Genomic DNA, 18238 nt, shown 5'->3' on the forward strand with positions numbered 1-18238 from the left:
TTTTTGTATTTTTAGTAGAGACAGGGTTTTACCGTGTTAGCCAGGATGGTCTTGATCTCGTGACCTCGTGATCCGCCCGCCTCGGCCTCCCAAAATGCTGGGATTACAGGCGTGAGCCACCGCGCCCGGCTTTTTTTTTTTTTTTTTTGAGGTGAAGTTTTGCTCTTGTTGTCTAGGCTGGAGTACATTGGCGCCATCTTGGCTCACTGCAACCTATGCCTCCTGGATTCAGGTGATTCTCCTGCCTTAGCCTCCCCAGTAGGTGGGATTTATAGACTCCCGCTGCGATGCCTGGCTAATTTTTTGTATTTTTAGTAGAGACTGGGTTTTACCATGTTGGCCAGGCTGGTCTCGAACTCCTGACTCTCAGGTGATCCACCCGCCTTGGCGTCCCAAAGTGCTGGGATTATAGGCGTGAGCCACCACACCAGGCGGAAAAAAAAAAAATCTACCTTTTAAATCTACTTCCTTGAATGTCCTACAATTATTTTTATGTTGAAGAATGTTCAAAGCTGTATCATGGTTCAGACTAAGACTGGGTTTGTGGTTTTACATTTATAGACTTACAAATACAAATGTAGGGCATTCCATTTCCACAGATTTGTTTAATCACTGCTAAGTATAATATAACCTTGTTAATAAATAAAAGGAAAAATGTCTTTTAAGTGAGAAAGAGCTAATAGAAAACTGATCAACTTTATTCTGGAAAAGAGATAGGGATACACTGTCTCTCTGTAATTGTGGGAAAAATTAGGTCCACTGTAATTTGACAGTATTTTAGAGTAGGGTTTTTCAGAGTTTAGAACATGCATAACCAGTCTTAGGGTGATTATTAAAACTGCGGATTTCTGGCTGGACGCAGTGGCTCATGCCTGTAATCCCAGCACTTTGGGAGGCTGAGGGGAGGCAGATCACCTGAGGTCGGGAGTCTGAGACCAGCCTGACCAACATGGAGAAACCCTGTGTCTACTGAAAGTACAAAATTAGCCAGTGTGGCGGTGCACGCCTGTATTCCCAGCTACTTGGGAGGCTGAGGCAGGAGTATCGCTTGAACCTGGGTGGCAGAGGTTGTGGTGAGCTGAGATCGTGCCATTGCACTCCAGCCTGGGCAACAAGAGCGAACTCTGTCTCAAAAACAAAACAAAGCAAAAAACTGCAGTTTCCTTTGCCTTACCTACGAAGGTTCTAATTTAGGAGGCCATGTTTTTTTCTTTTTTTTGAGACAAAGCCTCACCCTTTCACCCAGGCTGGAGTGCAGTGGTGGGATGCACGTCTCCTCTCACTGCAACCTCCGCCTCCCAGGTTGAAGCGATTCTCCTGACTCGGCCTCCTGTGTAGCTGGGATTGCAGATGCGTGTCACCACGCCCGGCTAATTTTAGTATTTTTAGTAGAGACGGGGTTTCGCCATGTGAGGGAGTTTCACCATGTTGGCCAGACTGGTCTCAAACTCCTAACCTCATGATCCTCCCACCTCGGCCTCCCAAAGTGCTGGGATTACAGGCGTGAGCCGCTGTGCCTGGCCACGGAGGCCGTGTTTCATTCCATATCCTCATCATTTTTGTATGTCTTAGTGGGTCTGGAGGGTCAGTAGAGTGAGTGGGTGGCCCCTGCCTTGTGTCTCAGCCATCAGACTGTTTCTGACCACTGTCTTTGTTGTCCGGCCAGGGCTACCTACATAATTTGCAGGGCCCAGTCAAAATGAAAATGTAAGGCCTCCTGTTCACAGAAAGGAGGGGAAAAGTGTCACTAAATGTTGTAAAATATGAAGCATTTTTCTTCAAAAATGTTTGCACCTCGTGAGGCTTCGGCTAAGTTACTGCCTTTCTAGCTGCTTTTGACTCTTTTCCAATTGCTTTTTCTCTGCATCAGCCACACTAGCTTTTTTGCAGTCCTTCCCACCTGTGTCCTGCGTCCTGTCACAGGGCCTCTCATACACTAGTCCTTCTCTCTGGAATGCTTTTCTTCACTGTCACTTCATCCTTCAGTTCTCTCAGTAGTCAGTTTCTCAGGGAAGCCTTCCTTAGCCTGCCTGAAAGGTGAGATTCACCTGTCCTATATACTCAGATAACAGTGTAGTTCCTTTATTTATATTTTTTATTTTTTGGAGTCGGGGTCTTACTCTAAAACCCAACTGGAATGCAGTGATGTGATCATGACTCAGTGCAGCCTCAAACCCCTGGGCTTAAGCGATCCTCCCCCTTCAGCCTCCCGAGTAGGTGGGACCACAGGTGCATGCCACCACACCTGGCTATGTTACAGTGTTTTTGTAGAGACGAAGTCTTGCTGTGTTGCTCAGGGTGGTCTCCAATTCTTGGTAGTTCTTTTATAACACCTTATTTATGTGATTGATTAATGAATGTTGGTCTCTCTTGCTGGACTCTGATGTTTGTTCAGGGACCCTGTTTGCTTTTCCTTGATTATGTGTGTGTAGTACAGGGCTTGGCACCTTGTTGCTCAGTAATGTTTGTTGAATGAAAAAAAATGAATGAATAAATGAGGAAGGGAGTAGTGTGAAATGAGACTAGGGAAATAGAGGCTGGGTCATCTTAAGGTTTTGTTTGCTATAATAATTAGCTTGAATTCACAGTGTAAAATTTGGCCGGGCATGGTGGCTAACGCCTGTAATCCCAGCACTTTGGGAGGCCGAGGCGAGCGGATCACCTGAGGTCAGGAGATCGAGACCAGCCTGGCCAACATGGTGAAACCCCATCTCTACTAAAAATACAAAAAATTAGCCGGGCATGATGATGCATGCACGTAATCCCAGCTACTCAGGAGGCTGAGACAGGAGACTCGCTTGAACCTGGGAGGTAGAGGTTGCAGTGAGCCGAGATTGCGCCACTGTACTGCGCTTGGAGTGAGCCAAGATCACGCCACTGCACTCTAGCCTAAAAGAGCAAAACTGTCTCAAAAACAAAACAAAACTTGTCAGATTTGTGCTTTTGATATTTGACTGGCAGCAGTGTGAAAAATCTTATCTGTAGCTCCACCTACTTGGGAGGATGAGGCAGGAGAATTGCTTGAGACCGGGAGTTCAAGTCCAGCCTGGGCAACATAGCAAGAGTCTCGCTCTGTCACCCAGGCTGGAGTGTTGTGATGCGATCTCGGCTCACTGCAACCTTCGCTTCCCGGGTTCAAGCAATTCTCCTGCCTCAGCCTCCCGAGTAGCTGAAACTACAGGCATACGCTGCCATGCCTGGCTAATTTTTTGTATTTTAGTAGAGACAGGGTTTCACTGTGTTGCCCAGGCTGGTCTTAAACTCCTGAGTTCAGGCAGTCCGCCCACCTTGGCCTCCCAAAGTGCTAGGATTACAGACGTGAGCCACCACACCTGGCCCAAGACCCCATCTTTTTTAAAAAAAATAGACAAATAATAACCGCTACCTCAGGGAGTTAGTGCGAAGATTAAATTATTTAACATATATTGAAAGAAAAGTGTTTAGTGCCTGGGGTATAGTAAGTGCTCTGTAAATGTTGGCTGCTATTTTGTATTTTAATGTATCAAATAACATGGCATCAAATCAGGATAACCTTATAGTAAGCACTTGATAAATACATGTTGAATTAATTAGATTTCTTCTAGAGTGGCGTTAGCTGATAGAAATTCCTGTGCTGATAGAAGCGTTCTTTATCTGCTCTCTCCAGTATGGTAGCCCCTAACCACATGTGTCTTGAGCTCTTGTAACATGGCTAGTGTAAGGGAGCCACTGTGGTAGTGGCTACTGTGTTAGACACCACAAATCTAGAGTGTGGCTGCTTGCGCTTTTTATTTATTTATTTATTTTTTATTGAGACAGAGTTTTGCTCTTGTTGCCCAGGCTGGAGTGCAATGGCATGATCTCAGCTCGCTGCAACCTCCACCTGCCAGGTTCAAGCAATTCTGCCTCAGCCTCGTGAGTAGCTGGGATTACAGGCATGCACCACCACACCTGGCTAATTTTGTATTCTTAGTAGAGACGGGGTTTCTCCATGTTGATCAGGCTGGTCTCGAACTCCCAACCTCAGGTGATATGCCCACCCCGGCCTCCCAAAATGCTGGGATTACAGGCATGAGCCACCGCACCCGGCCTTGTTTGCTATCCTTTTAATGTCTTTTTATTTTCTGAGGCATCTGTAGTTGCTTTCTCTTTTAATTCTTGCTTGTTTATATATTTGTGCTTTTCCTTTCCAATTTGATTAGTTATTCTAAATAAAGAACTTTTGGCTTTTTTGTTTATTGTAAACTATAGTTTTATTTTGTTTTGTTTTGAGACAGTCTTGTTCTGTTGCCCAGGCTGGAGTGCAGTAGCGCGATCTCTGCAGTGGCTCACTGTACCTGCCGCATCTTGGGTTCAAGTGATTCTCCTGCCTCAGCTTCCCAAGTAGCTGGGATTACAGGCGCATGCCACCACACCCAGCTAATTTTTGTATTTTTAGTAGAGATGGAGTTTCTCCATGTTGGCTAGGCTGGTCTCAAACTCCTGACCTCGTGATCTGCCTGCCTCGGCCTCCCAAAGTGCTGGGATTACAGGCGTGAGCCACTGCATCCGGCCTGGCCTATACATTTTCTGATTTCCATTATGATTTCTTTTTTCATCCTTGAATTTTTCTAGTTTTTGTTATTGTTATGTTAAGTCAATTTCTTACTTAATTGCTCTTGGTCAGAGACTGTCATGTACATACCTGTTATTTAAAATTTGTTTGGATATGCCTTACAGCCTAGTGTGTTGTCAGTTTTTGTTCAGTGTGCATTTGAAAAGAATGTGATACTCACTTAAAGGTGCAATGTATTTATGCTATTAAATCAAATTTGTTAGATTCTTTTGTCTTCCTAAGCCAACAGTTACTGAGAGTTACATGTTAATCTTCCACTCTAGTGGAATTGTTGGTAGTTCTGTCTGTTTTGTTTTATGCGTATAAATGGTATTACATGCCATTGTAGTTGACCCTTTTATAATTATGAGATGGCCCAGCATCTTTTAGTAATATTTTGCCCTAAATTCTGTTTTTCTCTGATAGCTACATCAACTTCATTAACTTTTATTTTGATTAGATTTTTTTTTCTACTTTTGTAAACTTATTTTTTCACTTTTATTTTAAAAATTGTTTTGTAGAGACAAGGACTTGCTTTGTTAACCAGGCTGGTCTTGAACTCTTGACCTCAAGTGATCTTCCCGCCTTGGCCTCCCAAAGTGTTGGGATTACAGGCATGAGCCATTGCACGAGGACTTTTTCCATCTTTGTGCTTTCAGCCTTTCCATGTCCTTGAGTTTTTTTTTTTTTTTTTTTTTTTTAACGGAGTCCCACTCTGTCACCCAGGCTGGAGTGCTGTGGCCGGATCTCAGCTCACTGCAAGCTCCGCCTCCCGGGTTCACACCATTCTCCTGCCTCAGCCTCCCAGGTAGCTGGGACTACAGGCGCCCGCCACCTCGCCTGGCTAGTTTTTTGTATTTTTCAGTAGAGACGGGGTTTCACCGTGTTAGCCAGGATGGTCTCGATCTCCTGACCTCGTGATCCGCCCGTCTCGGCCTCCCAAAGTGCTGGGATTACAGGCTTGAGCCACCGCGCCCGGCCGTCCTTGAGTTTTATATGCATTTCTTATAAACAGAATAATTTTGGATTTTCTTTTTTATCCAGTTTGTCAATCTTAGTTTTTTATGTAGAGCATTTAGTTTTATTACATTTACTTGTCATTACTGATAAATTGTAATTTATTTTTGTTATCTTATTGTGTGTGCATGTGATTTTTTCTTTCTTGCCTTCTTCAAGGGTTTGACAATCTGTTGTTTCTCATTCCATAGTTTGTTGTCGTAAACTATGTTCTTAGTTTTAATATCTTATTGCCCACAGTAAACATTTTAACATGCATGTTCAATTTAGTCCAAAGACAGTATGTATATTCTGTCCCAGTCAGAATAGTACAAAGACTAGCTTAAAAATACCTCTCTCCTGGCTGGGCCTGGTGGCTCACACCTGTAATCCCAGCACTTTGGGAGGCCAAGGCGGGCAGATCACCTGAGGTTTGGAGTTCGAGACCAGCCTGACCAACATGGAGAAACCCTGTCTCTACTAAAATACAAAATTAGCCAGGCATGGTGGTGCATGCCTGTAATCCCAGCTACTCAGGAGGCAGCTGAGGCAGGAGAATCGCTTGAATCCAGGACGTGGAGGTTGAGGTGAGTGGAGATTGCGCCATTGCACTCCATCCTGGGCAACAAGAGCAAAACTCCATCTCAGAAACAAAAACAAAAAAACAAAACAATATATTTACTCCATAGTCTTTTGCATTCAAGATCATTAATTTGGGATCACTTTACTTGAAGTATTTCTTTAGAATTTTTTTAGGGAAGAGTACTTTGGTGGTAAACTCTCTTGGTTTTTATTTGTAGGAACATGCTTTCATTATACTCTAATCCCTGAAAGATCATTTTTCTAGATATACATTTCTAGGTTAATAGTTATTTTCTTTCAATACCCTGAAAATGTTATTCTGGTCTCTCTTGTCTGGCTTCTCTTATTGCTCTAAGAAATACAGTTTAGTCTGTTATGCCTTGTAAATATCTTTTTTCTTTGACTGCTTTTAAGGTCTTCTCTTTGAATTCTTCAGTTTCATTGTGATGTCAGTAATATGATTTTTCTTCCTTTTTATTTAGTTTGGGATTCAATTTTGGAATGCTTCTTTTCTTTAGCTTTGAGTCTACATCTTTCCTTCCTTTCTCCTCACCCACTGGAGCTCCATGCTGTGTCAGGCAAGGCCTGCCAAGGAACACTCAAAGGTGTAATTGAAGAGAGTTAACAAAGATAACTGTTGGCAGAGGCTTGGGAGGGGTGAGATATAAGGGAACCGCAAAGGATGGTAAAGCCGTTCTCAGGGCCTGCAGGGTCAGGGTGGGAGAGTTCAGAATTGGAGAGAGCTATAGTTGTAGGGGCGAGCAACTTTAGGGAGCCGTGGCTTTTGGTCGGAGAAAGGAACCACTGGGAGAGAGTGAAGAAGCCTGAGTGACGTGGTGTCTAGAGGTCAGCCTCTCGGGGCTCCGCGTACAGCAGAGCATGGATGGTCCCTTTATTCTCCTGCCCCCCCTTTTTTTTTGAGACGGAGTTTTGCTCTTTTGTCCAGGCTGGAGTGCAGTTGCTCCACCTCAGCTCACTGCAACCTCCGCCCCACGGGTTCAAGCAATTCTCCTGCCTGAGACTCCGGAGTAGCTGGATTACAGGCTCCCGCCACCACATCTGGCTAATTTTTGTATTTTTAGTAGAGATGGGGTTTTGCCACGTTGGCCAGGCTGGTCCCAAACTCCTGACCTCAGGTGATCCACCCGCCTCGGCCTCCCAAAGTGCTAGGATTACAAGCATGAGCCACCGCGCCCAGCCAGTTCTCCTACACTCTTTATGACAAGCCACCGCGCCCGGCCAGTTCTCCTAGACTCTTTATGACGAACCACCGTGCCCGGCCAGTTCTCCTAGACTCTTTATGATGTGGTTTGGATGTTTTGTCCTCTCCACATCTCATATTGAAATATGACTTCTGATGTTGGAGGTGGGCCTAGGAGGAGGTGTTTGGGTCGTGGGGGTGGATCCCTCATGAATGGCGTGGTGCCTTCCTCTGAATTCACTGGAGATCTGGTTTAAAAGAATGTGGCACCTTCCCCACTTCCTTTCTTGCCATGTGATATGCCAGCTCTCCCTTTGCCCTCTGCCATGATTGAAAGCTCCCTGTGGTCTCACCAGAAGCTGAGCAGGTGTTGGTACCATGTGTGTGCGGCTTGCAGAACCATGAGGCAAATAAGCCTCTTTTCTTTATAAATTACCCAATCTCAAATATTCCTTTATAGTAATGTGAAGGGACTAACATGCTTCATGTTTGTGCCTTCCTATATTTGTAATAATTTCCCATATCTGTCTTCAGTTTTCCCAATTTTCTTTTCTTTTCTTTTTTTCTTTTTTTGAGACGGAGTCTTACTCTGTCGCCCTGGCTGGAGTGCAGTGGTGTGATCTTGGCTCACTGCAATCTCTACCTTCCAAGTTCAAGCAATTCTCCTGCGTCAGCCTCCCAAGTAGCTAGGACTGCAGGCATGCACCACCATGCCCGGTTAATGTTTTGTATTTTTAATAGAGTCGGGATTTCACCCCGTTCACCAGACTGGTCTCGAACTCCTGACCTCAGGTAATCCACCCTCCTTGACCTCCCAAAGTGCTGGGATTACAGGTATGAGCCACTGTGCCTGGCCCCCAATTTTTTTCCCCAGTGTATCTAATCTGTTCTTTAATCGATCTAGTGAGTTTTTAATGTATATTTTATTGAAGTATATTAACACAAGAAAATTCACAAATCTCAGGTGTCCAGTTTCATGATGATATGTGATTGTGTGTACCCCTGTAACTACCATCCAAACCAAGCATAGTAAGTCTATTGATATTTATATTTCTTTTATTATATTGCTCATAAAAGCTTTCTTGTGATATGTTGCTCCTTTAAAAAAGAATTACTGGCTGGGTGCGGTGGCTCATGCCTGTAATCCCAGCACTTTGGGAGGCTGAGGCGGGTGGATCATGAGGTCAGGAGATCAAGACCATCCTGGCTAACATGGTGAAACCCCATCTCTACTAAAAATACTAAAAAAATTAGCTGGATGTGGTGGCAGGTGCCTGTAGTTCTAGCTACTTGAGAAGCTGAGGCAGGAGAATGGCATGAACCTGGGAGGTGGAGCTTGCAATGAGCCGAGATCGTGCCACTGCACTCCATCCAGCCTGGGCAACAGAGTGAGACTCCGTCTCAAAAAAAAAAAAATTATTGTAAAATTCAACATAAAATTTACCGTTCATATTGTTGTATAACTATCGCCAAAATTCATTGCTATCTCCAAAACTTTTCCATTATCCCAAATTGGAACTATATACCCATTAAATAGCAACTTCCCATTTCCTCCTCCCTCTAATCCTTGGTAACCATGATTCTACTTTCTATGAATTTGACTACTTTAACTACCTTATATAAGTGGGATCATACGGCATTTGTCCTTTTGTGTCTGGGTTATCTTACTTGGCATAATGTTTTCAGAGTTCACCCATGTTATAATATATCTCAGTACTTCATTCCTTTCTTTCTTTTTTTTGGAGGCAGGATCTTGCTGTTACCCAGCTTGGAGTGCAGTGGTGCAATCATGGCTTATTGCAGCCTTGACCTGCAAGGCTCAAGTGATCCTCCCACTTCAGCCAGCCCAGTCACTGGGACTACAGGTGCAAGCCACCAGGCCTGGCTAATTTTTATATGTTTTTGTAGAGATGGAGTTTCGCCATGTTTCCCAGGCTGGTCTGGAACCCTGGAACTCAAGCAATCTACCCACCCAGCCTCCCAAAGTGCTGGGATTTCAGGTGTGAGCCACTGCCCCTACTGCTTCATTCCTTTTTATTTCTGAATAGTATTCCGTTGTGTGAATATACCATGTTTTATATGTCCATTCGTTCATTAATGAACATTGGTGCAGTCTATTAAAGCATTGCTTTCAGTTCTTTTGGATATAGAGCTGGAAGTAGAATTACTGGCTTGTATGATAATTTTATGTTTGATTTTTTGAGGAACTGCCATACTATCTTCCCTAGTGGCTGTTCTTTTTTTTTTTTTTTTTTTTTTAGAGTCTCGCTCTTTGTTGCCCAGGCTGGAGTGCAAGGGCATGATCTAGGCTCACCGCAACCCCTGCCTACCGGGTTCAAGCAATTCTCCTGCCTCAGCTTCCCAGTAGCTGGGATTACAGGCATGCGCCACCCTGCCCAGCTAATTTTTGTATTTTTAGTAGAGACAGGGTTTCACCATCTCGGCCAGGCTGGTCTTGAACTCCTGACCTGGTGATCACCCGCCTGAGCCTCCCAAAGTGCTGGGATTACAGGTGTGAGCCACTGCGCTCGGCCGTGGCTGTTCCTTTTTTTGTTTGGCTGTACCATTTCTACATTTCCACCAGCAGTGTACGGAGGTTCTAGTTTCTCCACATCCTCATCAACACTTGTTATTTTCTAATATGTCTGTTCTCATGGATGTGAGGTGGTATCTTGCAGTTTTGATTCGTGTTTTCCTAATGATTTGGTGTTTCTTGGCTGTTTATGTATCTTCTTTGGAAAAAAGTCTGTTAACATCCGTTTTGTATTTTTAAATCAGGTTATTTGGTTTTTTGTCATTGAGTTGGAAGAGTTCTTTATAGATTACAGATATTAATCTTCTATCAGATAAGTAAATGATTTATAGTCTTTTCTTCCATTCTGTCGATTGCCTTTTCATTCTTTTGATAGTGTCATTTGATGTACAAAAGTTTTTAATTTTGGTAAAGTCTCTTTTTTACATTTTTGGTTCTTTTAAATATTTTATATTCTGTTTCTAACATTTCAAATATTTGTGAGTTTTGTTGGTCTGATTCTTTAATTTATTGTTCTGTAAACTTGTAGTGGCTTATTTCCTCGTGTGTTTAGTGAAATTTATATATTAACTCTTGGAAATGTTTATGAAAAACTCTGAAGCCTGGATTCCTGCAAGTGCCTAGGTACATAAACAACACAGTACTACTTTAATTTTATTGACTTGAAGTTTTTTGGACAACGTGGGTCCTGTTGTGATGGGCAAGAGACCTGTCCTGGGCCTGCTTGCGGTTATTCATTGTTTGAAGTAATTTACCCTCTTGCATCTATTGTCAAGGTCCAGACTGGCAAGTTAATTCTTCCCTCTCTTCTCCCTTCTTTTTCTCTTCCCTGGCCCCCCTCCTTCCTGGTTTGTTTGGTTTTTTTTTTTTTTTTTTTTTTTTGAGACGGAGTCTCGCTCTGTCGCCCAAGCTGGAGTGCAGTGGCCGGATCTCAGCTCACTGCAAGCTCCGCCTCCCGGGTTCACGCCATTCTCCTGCCTCAGCCTCCGGAGTAGCTGGGACTACAGGTGCCGCCACCTCGCCCGGCTAGATTTTTGTATTTTTTAGTAGAGACGGGGTCTCACCATGTTAGCCAGGATGGTCTCGATCTCCTGACCTCGTGATCCGCCTGTCTCGGCCTCCCAAAGTGCTGGGATTACAGGCTTGAGCCACCGCGCCCGGCCTGGTTTGTTTTTTAAATAATTTACCCTTGCGCTGAGGATCCCAGCTTTATGTGGAGGGATATCTTGTTAGATCCCTACCTGAGATGGGCCCTGGCTTTAATCTCCTGTCTTCTTTACGATAGGCAGCTGTCAAAATGGAAGTTCAAGGTCACTAGAGGTTGGCACGTGTCTCCAGGGTAAACACATGAGTGCTTGCATTCATCTTGGGATCTCTGCATTCGCTTCTGTTTTAGCTTTTGATGATTCCTTAATTTCTTGTAAGCTCAGTGATGTACTTAAAATGTTTAAGAAATTTTGTCCGCCATTTTAATTTTGTTTTAGTGGAAGAGTTGTTTAAGGTAAGCTGTACTATCGAGAATAGAAGGCCCACTTATTTAAAGAAATGCAAGGTTTTAAATGGACAGAAAAATGCGTAGAGTAATATACATTATACTCGTATGCCTACCTCCTAGATTCGCAAATGTTCATGTAGATGTTTTGCAAACAATCTTTTAAAAATATTAAGATATCACAGATACAATTGAAGCCCCCTTTTTGTCCCTGTAGACACCGTTCCCTGCCTCGTCTTCATTTTCCACAGAGGCCATCACGGCTTCACAGTTGCTTATCCTTCCTTCTATGCTTTTATACTCTTCCTGCAAATGTCAATAACATACTATTGAGTTTTTAAAATTTTATATAAATGGCCGGGCGCGGTGGCTCAAACCTGTAATCCCAGCACTTTGGGAGGCCGAGACAGGCGGATCACGAGGTCAGGAGATCGAGACCATCCTGGCTAACATGGTGAAACCCCGTCTCTGCTAAAAAATACAAAAAACTAGCCGGGCGAGGTGGCGGCACCTGTAGTCCCAGCTACTCCGGAGGCTGAGGCAGGAGAATGGCGTAAACCCGAGAGGCGGAGCTTGCAGTGAGCATGAGAATCACTTGAACCATGGGAGGTGGAGATTGCAGTGAACCAAGATTGCGCCACTGCACTCCAGCCAGGGCAACAGAGTGAGACTTTGTCTCAAAAAAAGAGAAAGGTGCTATAGGATTTGACAATTGGGATTCCTGACTTTTGTGAGGAAAGGATTAGTAACATGATGGATAGTAACATGATGGAAGAATAAGCCGGAATGGGTCAGTGCAGGCAGAAATTACAGACTCATGAATATTTGTGTGACTGTTTAGTGCCTGTGTTTCCTGATAGAATTCCTCAAGGACAGGGCTTTTTCCCTTCCTTTCGGATCCCTCGTTTCTGGCATGGTGCTTGGCATATAGTTAGCCCTGAAAAATACTCTCTGAATAGAAACCATTTAGGTATTTTGGTGTCTCTCTGTCTCTCCTTGGAATATGTCCGTTAATCTATTCATTAGTAAATACTCTTTAGAGTTCTGATTTTGGATGCCCCTAGAACACTGATGGTGTTCTCCAGGAGATTTTGTGAACTGAAGGCAACTGAGCTGGGCTGCAGGATCATGCCGAAGGATGGGGCTAGAAACCCCAGCCTGTTGAGTTAGGAATTTGTGAGCTCCATCTCGGGAAACAAATCTCAGTTTTTTCTCATCCTTGTTTTTATTTTTTTGAAGATCCTTGGAATGGTCACGGGTCTCTACTACCACCTCCGATTGCTTCCAATCCTTCTGATTTGTGGGATTCCATCTCTGAAGTGTGAACTGGTTTTAAGTTTTTACTATAGTGGCAGTGATGAGAACATAAACAGGGACTACGAAAAGCCCCTTTGTTACTCTTTGTTTACGGAAGCTTCACAGGCTATGCAAAACACTTTAATGTCTGTATTGGGTCCTGGAGGAAAACTTTTAGCAAGATTTTCTTCTTTTCTACCAGACAGCCGTAAGAATGATGAGTCTTATGTAAATTTGAGCTCTGTAAATGTAGTTTCTGGTAAGTGTTAAGACCCTGGAGTCGTACTACCTGAATTTAATTTTTAGCTCTGCTTCTTACGAATAGTGTGACTTTGGGCAAATTACTTATTCTTTACATGCCTCAGTTTCCTCATCTGTAAATGGGGGATAATAATACTTCCTCACAGTTGTTAGGATTAGTGAGATTACCTTCCAACCTCCCTCCTCCTTCCTGTCTTTCTTCTTTCTTTCCTAAGTATGTATCTATCTAAAATAATGCCTCGTATCCTAAGTACTCAATAAATGTTAGTTGCTATTAAATGCCTCTCTCTTTTGTATGTGGTAGGCCCTAGGAATTTAGAGATAAATAAAGTCCCTGGTGTCAGGGAAATAATAAAAGAAAGGGCAGGGGGCAGCAAGTAAAGGCTTGTAGTCCATTATGCAAGTTCGGTAATAGAGATGGACAAGCAGTGTGTTATGTGAGATGGAACAGAGATGTTAGTTGTGCTTGGACAACTGGGGAAAGGTGGGTGGAGGCTGATGAAGGAAGGAGAGACGGAAGCAGAGTTTTGAAGGGTGGGTTTGACAGTGGGGAGTTTTATGGGTCAGTACCACCTGGGGAACTTTGAGGGAAAAATGTGTAGTTTTGGTTTTGACTCCCAGCCTGTTGAATCCTTTGGGGTTGGAAATCGATTTGCCAGTTTTAAAAGATTTCCAGGACTGTCTGATGTAGATAGCTTGCCATTTGGAAACCATTGCCAAGTAGATTTCAAGAAGGAATTTAAAATTTTGGTTGTAGAAAACTAAAGTGACTACTATCCTGCCGTTTAATATATTGATTTGATAATTTTATTGTTTGCATGATAATATTTAACCAGGTGATTCATATAAATCAACTTTTAGATTATAGTTTACTATTTCTAAAATCTGACATAAATAGAATCTCATCTTTATTATATTAATATATTCAGACCTGTTCCTTCTAGTAGATTAAGTATATGTGGCTGTGAGGATATCTTTTAGATTAGACAGTTTTTTATTTGTAGAATAACTAGCATATTAATTTGCACAATTATGCATGTGTTGTGCTTTTCAAGGAAGATAAGAAAGAATGTATGATTCAGAAATTGCTTGAGAAACTCATAGATTTGTATTTGTAGCAGTATAACATGGGTAGTAGTGTTTATGCCATATACACAGGGTCAATAATATCAGCAGGCTTTGGGATTTTGTAATCCAGAATGCTGGGATTACAGGCATGAGCCTTGGTGCCTACCCTCTATAAAAATTTAAAAATTAGCCCTGTATGGTGACATGCCCCTGTAGTCCCAGTTACAGGAGAGGCAAAGGCGGAAGGATCCCTTGAGCCCAAGAGTTCGAGGTTACCATGAACTATGATCATGCCACTGTACTCCAGCCTGGGTGACAGAGTGACACCGTGTTTTAAAAAACAAAACAAAAAAGACTGGGCATGGTGGCTCATGCCTGTAATCCCAGCACTTTGGGAGGCTGAGGCGGAGGTTGCAGTGAGTTAGATCATGCCACTGCATTCCAGCGTGGGCAACAGAGAGACTCCATCTCAGAAAAACAAAACAAAACAAAGCAATAAAACAAAAACCCCACAGACTCATCTTATTGAACTAGAGAAGGTGGTGGGAATAAAAAATTTGAAAATTGGCCGGGCATGATGGCTTACACCGGTAATCCTAGTGCTTTGGGAGGCCAAGGCAGGCATATCACTGAGGGGCAGGAGTTGGAGGCCAGCCTGGGCAGCATAGTGAGACCCCATCTCTACAAAAAATACAAAAATTAGCTCGGCTTGGCGCGTGCCTGTAGTCCCAGCTGCTGAGGAGGCTGAGGCAGGAGGATTACTTGAGCCCTGGAGGTTGAGGCTGCAGTGAGCCGTGATCATGCTACTGTACTCCAGTCTGGGCAACAGAGAGAGGCCGTCTTAAAAACAGACAGAAAACTCAAAAAGCAAACAAACAAAATAATTTGAAAATGGGAAGACAAAAATACTTCTAGAATATAGTTCGCTGTTCACAGTTTTTTTTTTTTTTTTTTTTTTTTTTTTGAGACAAAGCCTTACTCTGTCACCTAGGCTCTAGTGCAGTGGTGCAATCTTGACTCGCTGCAACCTCTGCCTCCTGGATTCAAGCGATTATCTTGCCTCAGCCTCTCTAGTAGCTGGGATTACAGGCTCCTGCCACTGAGCCCTACTCATTTTTGTATTTTTAGTAGAGACGGTTTCACCGTGTTGGCCAGGCAGGTGATCCACCTGCCTCGACCTCCCAAAGTGTTGGGATTACAGGCGTGAGCCACCGCACCCAGCCCTCACAGTTTTATTAGTAAAAATTTTTTTTTTTTAATTGAGATGGAGTCTGGCTCTGTTGTCCAGGCTGGAGTGCAGCAGCGGGATCTCAGCTCACTGCAACCTCTGCCACCTGGGTTCAAGTGATTCTCGTGCCTCACCGTCCTGAGTTGCTGGGATTTACAGGCATGCGCCACCATGCCCGGCTAATATTTTTGTATTTTTAGTAGAGACGGGGTTTTGCCATGTTGACCAGGCTGGTCTCGAACTCCTGACCTCAGGTGATCTGTACTCTTCGGCCTTCTAAAGTGCTGGAATTACAGGTGTGAGCCACCACACCCAAAATTCTTTCCAAAAATTGTTGAAGAATTTAACACAATTTTTTTTTTTTGAGACAGAGTTTCACTCCTTCACCCAGGCTAGAGTGCAGTGGTGTCATATCAGCTCACTGCAACCTCCGCCTCCCAGGTTCAAGTGATTCTCATGCTTCCGCCTCCGAGTAGCTGGGAGGTGTGCACCACCACACCCGGCTAATATTTTTGTGTTTTTAGTAGAGACTGGGTTTCACCATGTTGCCCGGCTGGTTTCAAATTCCTGATCTCAAGTTATCCTCCTGCCTTGGTCTCCCAAAGACCAAGGCATGAGCCACAGGGAACAGCCAACACAATTACAGGCATGAGCCACAGGGAACAACCAACACAATTCTTTTTTTTTTTGTTGTTGAGGTGGAGTCTCGCTCTGTTGCCCGGACTGGAGTGCAGTGGCCAGATCTCAGCTCACTGCAAGCTCCGCCTCCCGGGTTTACGCCATTCTCCTGCCTCAGCCTCCCGAGTAGCTGGGACTACAGGCGCCCGCCACCTCGCCCGGCTAGTTTTTTTGTATTTTTAGTAGACACGGGGTTTCACCGTGTTAGCCAGGATGGTCTCGATCTCCCGACCTCGTGATCCGCCCGTCTCGGCCTCCCAAAGTGCTGGGATTACAGGCTTGAGCCACCGCGCCCGGCCCCAACACAATTCTTTAATGGAAATATTTTCAGTTTTATCTGGAGAACTGTAGAGGGTGCTATATGATTAGGAATAGTAGCCCGAACTGAACTGGCTTTAGCTAGTAATACTTCTCTGAAGCCAGAGATTCACAGTAGTTAATTTTTCCTCGGTGAACAACTTTTTAAAAATTATTTTGACTGACGTTAGAGTGAGTAATGTTGCATAATTGATATAATTTATAATGAGTGTTGATCTAATATAATTGATTGTAACATTTTTCATCATCTAGATTATTTAATTGAAATTATGACTTGCCCTCTTTATACAATGGTTTGAATAATACAGGTTTATTTTCCTGCCATCTACCTCCAGCCCTCTTTCCCAAATTAAGTATTTGTAAGTCTTAATAGGTTAAAAGTTAACCAAACCGTGTAACAGGAATGTACATTTTAGGTAGATCTGACTCAGAAGATTATTGTCTTTAGAAGAAGGATTGTTACACCAAAATGGTATTTAAAAACTTCGGCAGACTTTAGAAATTGTTTTTGTTAAGAGAGAAGTCTGGATTTTGGGTGATTAATTTATTATTCAGAAATAGATTTCATAAATTCCAAACTTTAACTGTTCCCAAATTTTTCTGGTTTAATAGTGGTTTTAGAAAACTGGAGGTGGAACTATTTGATCCTGTGTCTTAAAGGATTGCTTTTGGAAATTGATTTTTAGTAACTTGGATTCAATTTCCCCAGTATTGAAGAATTTTGAAATTATTTGAACTAGGTCAAGTTAGTGCAAGTGTTATATTTTGGAATAAAAGGTGATAATAAGTCAGCTAAATGTTAAAACCCCCAAAAATGTTAGATATCTATTTTTCTAAAATGCAGGTTTTTAAAAAACCTTTAAAGAATTCTGACGCAAACCTTGCCAGGAATTTTTTTCCTTTTTTTCGGAAACCATGTTTTCAACATTTATTGTCAGGTTTTGTGCTGTAGTTCCTTAAAAAGTTAAGCAAGAGTTTGTCCCTCTTGCCACTTGAAAGTGAAAGCGTTTTCTGTTCTTGTGGGTAAGAATATGGTATTGTTTACGCTTTGTCATTAAATAAGTGTGTCTGTTCTTGTTTTTAACTCTCAAGGCACCACCATCCATGGTCAATAATGAACAACGCCAGCATGCAGAGCACATATTCTTGTCGTTTAGGAAATCAAAATCACCATTTGCAGTTTGCAAGCATATTTTGGGTAAGTATTCACTTAAAAAATGTAAAGTATTTTGGCATAATCAGATCTGGGTTTGCTGTCTTAAACATTAACTATTTTAAATTCCTTTTTAAAAACCAGATTTGTATAGTGACAGTTTTTTAAATTAATAATCATTCTACCGGAGTAGCTTTAAAGATATTCTGTAAAGCCAGACAGGAAACTTTGTTTTTACTTTGGATTTTTTTCCCCCTAGATATAGTGTCCCATAATATGTTTTATTATTGACCATAACATGAAGGCTGTTAATAGCAGAGAGAAAAATTTAGTATTTTTTCAGTTTTCAAATATAATGTGTTACAGGATATGTACTATAATATCTTTTAGCCCAGTGTTAGTTTTAAAATTAAGATTGTTTTTGGAGATTTCTACATTTCCTTTTAGCTGTTTTCCATAGTTTTTTTTTTTTTTTTTTTTTTAACCATTTAGTTTGTACTCAGCTTGCTTAATGAATATTAGTCATTTCTGGGTAGGGTGTCACTGTATGTACCCTAAAATAAAGCACCAATTTTTACTTTTGTCAAATATGTTTTATGAGTATCTTATGTCTGACATGTACAGAAAAGATTTCTTCTAAAAGAATCACAAGAAATATAACTGTCTTATTCAAAGATGGCATTTTCTAAGAGTTATATATGATGTGCCATCTGTCTCTTAGATATTTTTCAGTAATAGTAAGAGAGACTTCATTGGTTATTGTTATTTTATTACCTGATTACTGCCGGCTGATTTTTTTTTAGTGGGAGCCGTCTTTTGTAAGGCTCTAGAAAGTTACTTGAGTCATCTGTGACCGTAA

General features: G+C 42.4%; 1 protein-coding gene across 1 annotated transcript in view; it reads left to right on the plus strand.

Annotated features, from left to right (window-relative positions):
* Window positions 1-18238, plus strand: part of XPO4 (exportin 4) — a 126801-nt gene that overhangs the window by 19622 nt on the left and 88941 nt on the right. The window contains exon 2 of the mRNA XM_011951329.1: window positions 17319-17424. Coding sequence (XP_011806719.1) covers window positions 17319-17424 — 106 coding nt within the window. The remainder of the gene's footprint in view (window positions 1-17318; window positions 17425-18238) is intronic.

The sequence above is a fragment of the Colobus angolensis genome, unplaced genomic scaffold, assembly GCF_000951035.1.
Source record: "Colobus angolensis palliatus isolate OR3802 unplaced genomic scaffold, Cang.pa_1.0 Scaffold318, whole genome shotgun sequence".
Lineage (NCBI taxonomy): Eukaryota > Metazoa > Chordata > Mammalia > Primates > Cercopithecidae > Colobus > Colobus angolensis.